Source organism: Drosophila innubila, chromosome X, assembly GCF_004354385.1.
Source record: "Drosophila innubila isolate TH190305 chromosome X, UK_Dinn_1.0, whole genome shotgun sequence".
In the NCBI taxonomy this organism is placed as follows: domain Eukaryota; kingdom Metazoa; phylum Arthropoda; class Insecta; order Diptera; family Drosophilidae; genus Drosophila; species Drosophila innubila.
This window is the reverse complement of record NC_047626.1, coordinates 18356019-18369112: the sequence shown is the minus strand read 5'-3', so window position 1 is coordinate 18369112 and position 13094 is coordinate 18356019. Positions and strand designations below refer to the sequence as shown.

Sequence of the window (13094 nt, the reverse complement as noted above, 5' to 3'; positions counted from 1 at the left end):
TTATCTTCTCAATAAGTTTGCCAATTTGAGTTCTTACTATAGTTCAGATAGAGCTTACATCATTATTTGTTGTCCTGTGGCTTTAAGTGACTGGGGCATACAATGCCGGGCATTCATATACGTTCATACTTAAAAATTACATATGTTATTTTGATAATAATAATAAAACAATTGAAGATTGACAGCGTCAATATTGATGTTGGCATGCCAATCAATTGTATAGTAATAACAATTACAATTATGGTGATCTTTCGATTAAACAATTCTTCAGCGTTGTATATTTAAATTCAAGTGCGTGTTTGGACATGGATACATACTATATACTCACTGAAACTGAAACATTCGTTCGCACATTGAGTTACACAATTGAGTCAATTAATTTGCTGATGGTGCAAAACTATTTGAATGCGATGCCCGAGCACAGGAGTCTCATATATGTATGTTTATATATATGTAGCTATATTTTCGGATTTGGCTCGTTTGTGGGTATCGCCATCATCATCTCTATCGCCATCGCCATCGCTAACGGCATCGGCATCGTCATCGGTATCGAGGCAGCTCGGTATCGTGGCTCGGCATCGTTCAGTGTACAATCAACGGTCATGGAATAAACATCGGATATTGTGTACACGCGTTATCTCTGGCCTCCCAGTTCGCTAACTCGACCCGTCTAAGATCTAGACGCCCAATTAGCTTAACGCGCGCCAACATTGTTCAACAACAACGAAAATTACTAAAATAATAAAGAAAAAACTAAATAAACAGCATAAGCTGAGACTATTTAAGTTTTGTCGTTAATCAAGTTCATTTTTTTGTTTCATTGTTAATTTTTTTGTAGCTGTCGCCTAATTGCTGAAAATGTGGCTCACCGATTGCGGCACGGTAGGTGTGTGTGTGTGTGTGTGTGAGTGAATTTGTCTATATGTGACTGGATATTTGGCTTATCAAAACTGAGGACAGTTTACATTCAGATTTTTGTGGGCAAATAGCGATAAAATCGTAAGCAATATCTATATAGATATAAATGCACATATACTGTACATAGGTAATAAGAACATATGGATATACAATAAGTTACACATATTAGTTTCGATTTGAATAATACGATTTTCCATCGATTTCATTATCTGTGATCAATTCATGAACTGCAGTCGCATAAACGTTGTAGTTAAACTATAAAATGATCGTAGTTGTTTTATTTATAACATATGTTATTTGTGAGAATTCTACAATATGGTAAGCTTCTTCTTTAAATATTTCTTAGTATATCTCTGTTAATGACTTTAAGCATTACCATAATTCATAAAAGAAGTGAGAACCACTTTGAGATTTAACATAAAAGGTAATTATCTATTATACGGTTCTCATCTCAAAAATAAAAAAAAAAAAACCACAAATAGGGGGTGATTTATGATGAATTTATCAGTAAAAATTAGATTGGGGACTCACTTGGTTTATTTTTAAAAAATCTTTGAAATTTTAATACAAAATTAAATTTTGCATGGCTGTTTTGTGCATTTTGTCACTACTTTGTCTGTTTACCAACACTACTTTTGTAACCAAATCTGGTTAAGTTACTAATTTTGACGCGCACGATTTATAACCGTTTACCAACACTACTTCGAACTGGTGTTTAAATGTTGCCGTAACTTTAAATTAATAAAATATTTAATTAGTTAACCGCATATTTCTTTTTAAATATACCATCTGCAGCTTCTGCGTCATCAGCGTCATCATCGTTTTCCCATGAGGATGTGAAATATATGGGCCGTAAGCAAAAATTTTTTTAAAAAAAATCGCGCGATTTTTTTTAAAAAAATTTTTGCCTGCGGCGCTTTTTTCTCACCTTATCAACTCAGCTCATCTAAATGGACATATTCATCTATGACCACCTCTTTGGAAGGGTTGTAAAGCCTTCCAATGGCCATAAACCCCTCATGGATCCTATCCGTGACATGTTTAAACTTCAACTTTTCACTGAGTATTACGTTGTGACTCCGCAAGAAGTCTAACAACTCACTTTTAATGAGTCTAAGAAACTGTCTCGCAGTAACATCACAGCCTGTGCACGACATTTTATAAAAATTAAAGCTTTCTGCACGATTCCGTTATATATAGTGTTGGAAAACGGCTAGAAATCGGGCGAGTCAAAATTAGGTACTTACCCAAATTCGCTTACAAAAGTAGTGTTGGTAAACGGGCAAAGTAGTGACAAATTGCACAATACAACCATGCAAAATTTAATTTTGTATGAAAATTTCAAAGATTTTTTAAAAATAAACCAAGTGAGTCCCCAATCTAATAAATTCATCATAAATCACCCCCTATTTGTGGTTTTTTTTTTTTTTTTTGAGATGAGAACCGTATAATAGATATTTACCATAAATCGCTCAAGAGAACTCTGTACGTCACAATTTAGATTGTATTGTGTTTGCATTGTGTTTTCAATAATGTATAAATAATTTTTACATATTTTTGTTTAAAGACCACTGTAGAGAGCCCTTTAACTTTTCGAAAAGATGAAAGAATGCGAGATCAATTCTGCATTATTAGTTGAGATAACATTAAATATTATCTCAAAAAGTTTAGCTAGGAATTTGAATAAATTTCCCTAATGTGCTGATCTTGTCAATTCCATTATTTCAACTGGAGATCAGCTGTCTCTATTGACATGCAAAGTAATTTATGTAGGACAACAATGGGTTAATATCATGTAGATGTGACCTGAACAAATGCCAAGTCTCAACAAAGCAACTGGGTATATGCCATTGTAGGGAATAGGGGGAGTGGGACTGGCGAACAAAATGTGAGAAAAAGCTCAAGCTATAAAGATGCCGGTCCAAAGAGAGAGAGAGAGAGAGAGAGAGAGAGAAGGGCATAGAAATAGCGTTGCCCGTCTGTTCTTCAAGCAAAAGCCCAAGTAATAAAAAATTCAAAATCACCCGCATATTCCGGCATATGAGAATGTATGTGATTAGCGGATAAGTTTGAGTATTGCACTCTTTTATCCGATCTACAATAAATAAACAAACAATCACTTACGTACACCGCTCAAAAATTACGATAAACAAATACGATACAAATATGCTGAATAAATATTTGCACTAAATTTTTGAAAAATTAAAAAAAAAAAACAATCATGTTCAATTATTGGTTATAATTTGTATACCCTGTAGCTATTAAAAATGCTTAAAAACTCGACAGAGACTATAAGAGTAAGAGACTTTATTTTTGGATCGGAACAGTATATCTTATGTGTAGCATTAATAGGAAAGATTGGTTGAAAATCAAGTTTTAGTATAAAAAATTCCTTTTTTTCTTGAGATACCTCAACCAATCTGACAGAGTATGCACTTGGGTTGGTCCTATACCTCCTGAGCAAACTTGGTTCAAATCGGTCAGCTCTATCGTATAGCTGCCATAGGAACGCTGGGTCGAATATTAAGTCTTAGTACAAAAAACTTGTTTGTTTCTTGAGATATTATAACCAATCTTACAAAAATGCTTCTGGGTTGATCTTATATATCCAGACCAAATTTGGTTCCTAGGAAGGATTGATCGATAATTAAGGATTAGTTTGAAAATTGTTGGAACTGAAACTGTTTCTATCCGTCGAAGAAATATTGTACACATCTGTATATTATAGCATCGTAATCACTTTGTGTTCACAAATAGTTGCAATTTACTTACATGATGATAATCGACTAAATTAAGGTCGCACCGACTATAGCTAGATGCCAATCTAGATTTAGATAGCGCATATCTAGTAACATAATGCGGATTGTAACTAACCGACTCAAATTGAATCTCTTTCTTTTGTATCTAACAGATGACACGCTACAAACAGACCGAATTTACGGAAGATGATTCAAGTTCAATTGGAGGCATACAGCTGAACGAGGCGACGGGACATCCAGGCATGCAGATACGCTATCACACAGCACGAGTAAGTACGATTAAAGAAACAAATTTATATGTATATACATATATATATATATGTGCTCTCACGATCTGTTGAACAATTTCTTCGCTTGTGCGTCTGTTTCCATCTCTTCTGTCCTGCTTGCCGTCTCTTTTTGTCTGGATACATTGGGTCGGGGGAGGCGCCTCTACATGACAATGACCCAAAAAGCAACGTCAACAGTTTTATTAGTCTGAAGGTTACCCAGTGTCAGTTTACACATTGTGTTCTCTATATCTCTTAAAGGGGCTTCTCAATTTCTTTGACTAATTCAGCATTCTAATCTGAGTGTCGCCTTTAATTTCACTAATATCTTGTGCTTCAGAATTCTCATACTTTGGTTAAGTTATCAAAAGAATTGAATGTCATTGAACTTTTATGGCAAATAAATTTATGTAACTATAAAAAAGAATGAGAGATATTTAATTGTGTATTACTCTTAATCCGGAACATATAAAATATTTAGGAAAGAAGAAAATGAGATATTTCAAAATCAAAAATTAACATTGAGAGACAACTTTTTAAATTTCCATAGCAATGAAGAGAAAGAGACGTTTGTTTTCTACAAAATATCAGAATTCGGTAAAATATGAAATAGTTATTAATGTAATAAATCAAATAATAATTTAGTTTTATTAAAACTAGAAATTTTTATCAGATTTGTTAGATTTGTTGTATTCGGTAATGAAGCATTCACTGTGCAATTGAAACTTTCGCCCTCTAGTGATCTTTGTAATGCAATAATTCAAATAATATGCTGGGTATTTGTTGTTTACAATTGACAGGCGACATGGAACTGGCGTTCACGGAACAAAACTGAAAAACTGCTTCTAATTACCACATTTGTGATGGCCATTGTGATTCTCACGCTATTTACTGTGCTGTGGTCCAATGGATCCAGTGATAACACCAAGCATGTGGTACATGTCCAGCCGCACGAGAAGGGTAAGTTCAAAACCATATTGAGCCCCAGGCGTGACAATGGCGTAATGGTCGATAGCAACATTTTATAGATGCAATTTTTTTCTCTTTGAATTTTCGTTAAAAAATATTTTTGAAACTTAAAGTGTTTATAAGTTTATCCTCATACATAAGTATTTGCATTAAAATATTGTGTTATGGGAAAATTGTTGCTTTCGATTGGGGCTTGATATTAATTATCTTTTAATCTCTGATTAAAAGTTTTACTAATTAAATATTATTTCAGACTGCTTGTCGGCCAATAAGTTACCCTGTCTCAATGAGCACTGCATATTTGCCTCAAGTGAGATACTAAGATCTATAGATATCAGTGTAGATCCGTGCGACGATTTTTATGGATACGCGTGGTAAGGAAATAACTTTCATATTCCTATTTGTGAGCTACTATAATCAGACTTTATTCAGAAAACTGCTTAGCTCATGAATTCTCTTAAGAATTATCTAAAATAACCAGAAGATACAATTGAATCTTTCAGATACACATTGTATTATGTATCTGAGAATTTCCGAAACTTTAATGTTTTTTTTTCTCTTGCAGTAATCAGTGGATTAAGAATAATCCCATACCTGAGGGAAAATCCACATGGGGCACCTTTGGGAAGCTGGAGCAGATGAATCAGCTGATTATACGGAATGTATTGGATAAGCCTGCCAAAAGCTTCAAGTCGAATGCGGAACGGAAGGCTAAAGTTTACTACGAGTCATGCCTGGATGTAGATGAGCACATGGAGAAACTGGGCGCCAAGCCAATGAATGATCTGCTTACCAAGATTGGTGGTTGGAATGTGACGCAGAGTGGCTACAATGTGACCAAATGGAACCTGGGCAGCGCACTCAAGATATTGCACAACAAGTGAGTAGCTTGATCTACCTAGAGTTAGACTCTACTATAGCATATACAATACATACTTATTTGAATGTCCAATATTTTAGATACAATTTTAACTGCTTGTTCGGCTGGGCCATTGGTGAGGACGACAAGAATTCGACGCGTCATGTCATACAGATTGATCAAGGCGGACTAACTCTGCCCACTGCCGACTACTACAACAACAATACGGACATTCATCGAAAGGTGCTCAGCGAGTATATCGAGTATATGACCAAGATCTGTGTGCTGCTGGGTGCCAATGAGACCGACGCACGTCCCCAAATGGTGGATGTTATCAACTTTGAAAAGAAACTGGCGAATATTACTATACCGATGGAGGATCGACGCAACGAGGAGGCCATGTACCATCCCATGACACTTAAAGAACTCACCAAACAGGCCCCTTTCCTCAATTGGACCGACCACTTTGACAATGCCATGCAATTGGTCAACAGACGCGTCACCGAGGATGAGGTGGTGGTTGTCTATGCGCCTGATTTTCTCAGTAACCTGTCTAAAATAATAATGGACATGCAGGAAACGAAAGAGGGAAAAATGTAAGCTAGTAATTCCAATAACTATTTACACGTACATCAGAAAATATTCAAGTCACTTAATCAACTGAAATAATTTGGTGTATAACACTTCATTACTTTACACATTCTTTATGGACAATTGAAATTCACTTGAAAATCGGGATATTTTGTAGCTTGAAATAAATACATTTATTAAAGTTGTATGAAATACGGAGTGAAAACCAGAACAGGACTGAAATGTTAATATGTTAATTTAATAATGATATTGATTTTAATTTCCTGTGCCGAGGGAACTTAAGGAAGGGGATGACCCCAGGCAGACCCCATGAATTATATTAATATGTATTCTTAATTAGTATTGACAACAACAATCGATATAGACATGTCCTTCTTGCCGAGGCATAACCTTTTTTTTTTTTATTGTACTACACATCAGTTAATTTGTTTGTTGGCTTTCCACGATGTAAACAGTTTTTATTTGTTTTGGCAATATAACCTCATGGAAGAAGATTCGAAGACAACCTCTTTGTGCACTCTCAATATACATATCCTTAAAACCTAATGAATTGGTTAATACACGTACACTAAAATTCTACAAATCTGGAAGAAGCGAAAAGCTCGGAAAAGCAAGTCGATGTTCCTGAAACCAAAAATGGTTATTTTTTAATGTCACAATTTTTGAATTAATATTTTAAATATTATTTTAATATAGAATATTTTATTTTTTTTTTGTCAAAAATAGCCCAATTTAAATTGTTATACATTTTTTATAAAAAGCAAAATTATATATTTACATACAGAAAACAACAAATAGTTATTGGAAAAATTGATCGAAGCCGTACAGGCTTAAGCGATCCGGTTCTTGAGAAAGATTTTTATTGGTTTAGGCTCCAGTTCCGGAACAAAATAAAAAAACAGTTAATTTCACTTAAAGCTGCCGGTACCGGTACAAGTATTATTCCCTGGTTTTAAATAAACCTCTAGGCAGATTTTGGAAGCTATATTTTTGTTTAGCCATGATTTAGTTACTTATAGCCTATTTCCACTACAGCACACTTGGCTCATTCGACGCCATTTTCATCATTCGGACCTAATGTGGACTTCATTTCAGTACAAAATCCGAATGATCATTTTGGCTCATTCATAATGAATGTGAAGATATTTTGACATTCGCCCCAGCGAATTTCAGTATTTTTTTTTTATCGAGCACGCGATATTTATCGATAATCTCGTGAAAAAAAAGCAATTATCACCTTCACCAGCTGTTTTCTTCAATAAAAACGTTAGGCATTAAATTTGCGCCAATTATAATATCAAAATAAATATAAAAATGTTGTAATTGTCAGCTTTTTATAATTTGTGCACAGAAACCGAACAGCTGATTTGCTTTGGGTGAATATCAAATGTCTTAACCAAGCCAAATATAAGCCAAATATGAGCCACATTCAAATGTGAGCAAATGTGGCAAATGTGAGTGGTCGTGGAAATAGCCTATTATTTTTGTCGTGCAATGAGGGTGTTTTGTAACTTTTAATTGACTTCTCCTATCGTAATATAGTATATGTACGTATGTTCATTATTTCTTGTAGCACTCTGAACAACTATCTGACCTGGCAGGCAGTGCGCACGCTGACCAGCTGCTTGTCCAAGCCCTTCCGGGATGCTTATAAGGGCGTGCGTAAGGCGTTGATGGGCTCCGATGGCGGCGAGGAGGTGTGGCGCTACTGCGTCTCCGATACGAACAATGTGGTTGGCTTTGCAGTGGGTGCCATATTTGTACGCCAGGCATTCCATGGTGTCTCCAAGCCAGCGGCGGAGAAAATGATCGGCGAGATACGCGAAGCCTTTAAACTTAATTTACAGAATCTCAGCTGGGTAGACAAGCAGACGCGTGAGCGCGCCATTGAGAAGGCCAATGAGATTTCAGATATGATTGGCTTTCCCGACTACATACTTAATTCCGAGGAGCTGGACAAGAAGTATGCCGACCTCAATATCACGGCAGATGCATACTTTGAGAATAACATACAAGTTGCCATATACAATCTGAAGAGCAATCTAAAGAAACTTGATCAGCCGGTGAACAAGACCAACTGGGGCATGACCCCGCAAACGGTGAATGCCTACTATACGCCCACCAAAAATCAAATTGTTTTCCCCGCCGGCATTTTGCAGACTCCGTTCTTTGACATCAACAATCCGAAAAGTCTCAACTTTGGCGCCATGGGCGTTGTCATGGGCCATGAGTTAACACACGCCTTCGATGATCAGGGTCGGGAGTACGACAAGTTTGGAAATATCAATCGCTGGTGGGATGCCAAAAGCATTGAGCGTTTCAACGAGAAATCCGAGTGCATATCCCAACAGTACAGTTCGTTTAAGCTCAATGGACGCAACTTAAACGGAAAACAAACACTAGGTAAGTGTTTTCTACACAAATTCTTATGAATCTATATATATATAATAGAATCCATTAAAAAGAAATATGTTTAAATATTTTTGACTGGTTGGGGACTCTTTTCAATATATAGAAATTGCTTCTTAATCTCGACTTACAATGGAAAAATATTTTATTTGTATTTTTTATTTTTTATATTTATATTAAGTCGAGAACGAGATGCTTTTCTTAGAACAAATTCAACAAAAGTCTCTATAGCATACATTCTGGAACATGATTCAATTGTAAACTTCAGGTTATTTGTGTTTTAATTAAATCTTAAAATTGAAACAATTGTTTTATTTCATTTGAAAGTATTAATCTAAACTTAATTCTGTAGGTGAGAATATAGCTGACAACGGTGGCCTGAAGGCGGCTTATCATGCATATATGCGCACCAAGCCCGAAAAGGATACCGATATCCTTAAGCTGCCGGGATTGAATTTAACACATCCGCAGCTCTTCTTTGTCTCCTTCGCCCAGGTAAGTGGAGTGTAGATTTACCACAATATGAATTATGCTGAACTATATTGTAATTATAGGTCTGGTGCTCCAGCACAACGGATGAAACAAACCTCCTGCAAATGGAGAAGGATCCGCATTCGCCATCGCAATTTCGCGTCATTGGCACGTTGTCCAACATGAAGGAATTTGCTGAGGTTTTCCAATGTAAGCCCGACAAGCGCATGAATCCGACTAAAAAATGCGAAGTCTGGTAAACGAACACAGATCTCAGGACGTCTCGTCTCGCAGCATTCAAAATATCACCAAATTTTAAGAAACTAAAAAAAAAAAAAAAAGACTCCCGTATAAGAAACCTCCGCACAAGTAACAACAACTACTATATCTTATAGAAAAGTGGTAACATAGATAATGTCTGTCTATTAAGCTAATAGAGCTAGTAGCTTAATAAGTGTGTTATATGATTTTATGTTGTTTAATTTGTTTTTTTTTTTATTTATAAACTTGCAGATCGTCTTTTATAGTGTCTTTATCTTTTTGATTATGTAACAAATCCCCAATAACTAAAAAAATTGAAGTTAAAGGCAAAATTTTTATTGTTTAGAAACTGATTAAGCTAAGAACTGCTCAAAAAATGAGAATGTAATTTTTGCAATAATAGAATTGTTAACAGTTCAAAAAAAGTATTTTCCAAATCAATAAAAAAAAAAAAAATAAAGTAATTGATAACTTTACATTTTATTTTTTAGTTGATTTGAAAAATATTTGATAAGAATACTTTGTACACCATAAATCTGCAAGTTTATGCATAATTTGCGAAATGTCGAATATATTTTTTTGTTGTATTAATTATTGAGAACGTCAGTCATTGTGCCTATTTAAACGAAAGAATATCTGACGATAAACCGATTGTATAACTTATGGGTACGGGCATTCACCGACTATAAGCCGAGAGCCTGGGCCAAAACATACCAAAGCCGAGACTTAAACAACAGCAACACCAAAGCAACAACAGTAACAGTAAACAAAAACAGTAAAAAGAACAACAAGCAACTTAAAATGTATTAAAAAACCAACAAAAGATAATTTAAAATTATAATTTATCGATTATTATAAGAAACTAATAGATCTCTTCCAAATTTCACATTCGCATTAAATTAATCAAAATTTGTAAAGCATACATTATGGGGCTGTAATCGAGAAAACCTATCAGATAAACCCAAAAGTATGCCTTCGATTTTCGTTTGAAATTGATGGAGAAGTAGAGAGTTGGTCAAATAAACAGATCTGAATTTGAATGTGTATGTAATAGCTATGTATGTGTTTCGTAGATATAACCAATTTGTAACTCTAAGCGGCAGATCAAGGTCGGCCAGCTCTAGATAACTGTGTAACTAGCTATCTGTATAACTATTTATGTATGTATATTGAATGTACAAAGATCAAGCAAACATAACGTGGAGTAATCGGAAGTTGTAGGTTCATATCTCAATTTGAATATTCAAATACATATGCATGCAATTGAGAGTCTCTTCCTCCTCCTGTGTGCATGTTTATGTGTGTGTTTGTGAGTGCGTGTGAATGTGTGTATGGAAAAGAACGAGATGGAAAGAATGAGAGAAAAAGAGAGAGATCACATGCAGTTTCTTCTGCCTTGTCGTTGCCAAACTCCAAAGTGCGAACAAAATATTAAAAATCAATTTGTATTTTTTATATATACTAAAAATAATTAACTTAGTTTTGCTAGCTAATACCCAAACACTATTCGGACCCATATCGATGGGGCTTAGTTTACTTTTTGGTGTGGTTAGTTAAGCAAATTGAATCATAATTATCAAATAATATAAATAAGTATGTGTTTTTTTTTTAACTTTTATTTTGTATCATTTAGTTCTGTTTTTTTATTTTTATATTTTGTTTATCTATCACCGACTCTTTGTGTGTGTGTTTGCGTATATGAAAATCCATATCAAACATCATCATACAACAAGATAACACCAGTCAAAATGCATAAGCAGTCTCTAAGAACAATTTTAAATGAAGAATATATACCGAAAATAAACACCTTCTGTATAGTTCACTAGGCATTTCGCACATATCATGTTTCAATGCATATGTATTTACAGCAATGATATGTGTGTAGTATTATATAACGAAACTAAAGATCTAAAAAACTAACGAATAACACCAATAGTATGACAACTTCGCGCTGTTCCGACTTTTACTTGTGGAATGTGGATTCCATTTGGAAGGGGAGGTCAGAAAACAATGGAAAACATCTCTATGTATATCTAATATCAACGGGCTGTATCATTAATATTGTATGATATTATGCTCGGTTGTACCAAATTACACTTCAATACATACAAATAAAATACAAAATATATATACTGTAATAGTAACATTATTGATTTGCCAAGATCAGTCTCTACAACCGGTTCCTTAACTATTATAATAACTTGAAACGGACAATGGAAACTAATTATCTACGACAAATGCACAAATATTTAGGCATCAATAACGTCATTTTTTTACATACATATATATTAATACAAGTAAAACTTATATATCTAAAACTAAATCCAGTGCATTTAAGTTTTATTTAATTGTTTTTTTTTTGTAACAAACTAAGTTAAAACGAGATATGACTTAAAAGTCCTGGAGTCCAACATTATATACATACATACAAGTATAATTAATAAATAAATATACATACATATACAAAAATACATATACATATAAATATGAATAAGTAAATAGACGGATATCACAACTTTACTTACATACTCGAGCATGTATGTATGTCAAAATACAAAAATTATTTTTATTGTCAGCAAAAAACTATAAAATATTGTATACATATGAAAAATGAAATAAATTCAATAATTGAGTGTACGTTTTATGCATTTCTATTACCAAAGAGAAAGCGCTGGAGCTTAAATTTTCTTAATTTCACGCGGTCCAACAAACTGGAACTGACCAACAATTTCTATATGTAGAGCTTAGATACGAGCTTTTGCACTATGGGGCGTTTGACCAGTTTTTGTGGCATTAATTAATAACTCTCAAACTACGCATGATATTTTGTTGCAGCTTTTTTTCTAGTGTTTTGTTTTTTTGGTAAAAATAAGTGGGAATATTGAACTATTACTATGGTAAATACCAATTTCTAATACTGTATATTATTTGCATTAAAAATAGTCATGATTTTTCGATTCAGAAAGAGGTAAGCCCTCTCAGATAACTGCTAGCACAACTTAAAAAAAAATGCCCAGTGCTAGGCCCACTTATCTAAAATACTTCTGGCGTTATTCATGACACTAGAAAAAAAACCGCATTAAAATATCTATCTACGAGCGATTACATAATTTCGTAAAAGCTGCTTAGATTTCTCATAGGGCAAAATTCTACTTTTAAAAATGATTTTCTGGGATATTTATACATTTTAAAAAGCACTGCAAGTTTACACTTTATCAAAGCACGAGGTCTTCGATTGCAACAGCCCACTTTACAGCTGTTATTTTAACATTGGACTGTTATATTAACATTTCTGGTATTTAACATATTATTTTGATGCACTTTTAATCTGTTGGCTTTAAAAATTTATAAATTTTAATACTTGTGATAAATGAATTAATGCCAAAAAAAACAGGTAAAACGCCCCATAGTGTTTTGGCATCACCCAGCAGGACCCGGTACCAAAGCAGAAAGTTAATTAGTTTTTATGCATACTTTTAGGCCGAAGGCTGGTCATCATGCCGGCATATACGGGTATAATTATCCATATATTGTGTTTGCCAAAATCGAAATATCAGTGCTTGTAGATCAACGTAGAGTTATCTATGC

The 13094-nt window shown here is 34.2% G+C and overlaps 1 protein-coding gene across 2 annotated transcripts; it reads left to right on the top strand.

The window, feature by feature from the left end:
- The first annotated feature begins 549 nt into the window (after positions 1 to 549).
- LOC117783093 (neprilysin-3) lies at positions 550 to 9586 on the top strand. 2 transcript variants are annotated; one of them, XM_034620277.1, is made up of 9 exons: positions 550 to 882; positions 3830 to 3946; positions 4747 to 4906; positions 5169 to 5289; positions 5481 to 5795; positions 5876 to 6370; positions 7939 to 8768; positions 9127 to 9269; positions 9329 to 9586. In XM_034620277.1, the coding sequence occupies exons 1-9, from the start codon at positions 859 to 861 to the stop codon at positions 9503 to 9505; spliced, it is 2382 nt and encodes a 793-aa protein (XP_034476168.1). In that variant the 5' UTR covers positions 550 to 858; the 3' UTR covers positions 9506 to 9586. The 2 variants fall into 2 exon arrangements, with proteins under 2 accessions (XP_034476168.1, XP_034476177.1); XM_034620286.1 differs by lacking the exon at positions 550 to 882 and adding an exon at positions 887 to 999.
- Positions 9587 to 13094: the final 3508 nt, after the last annotated feature.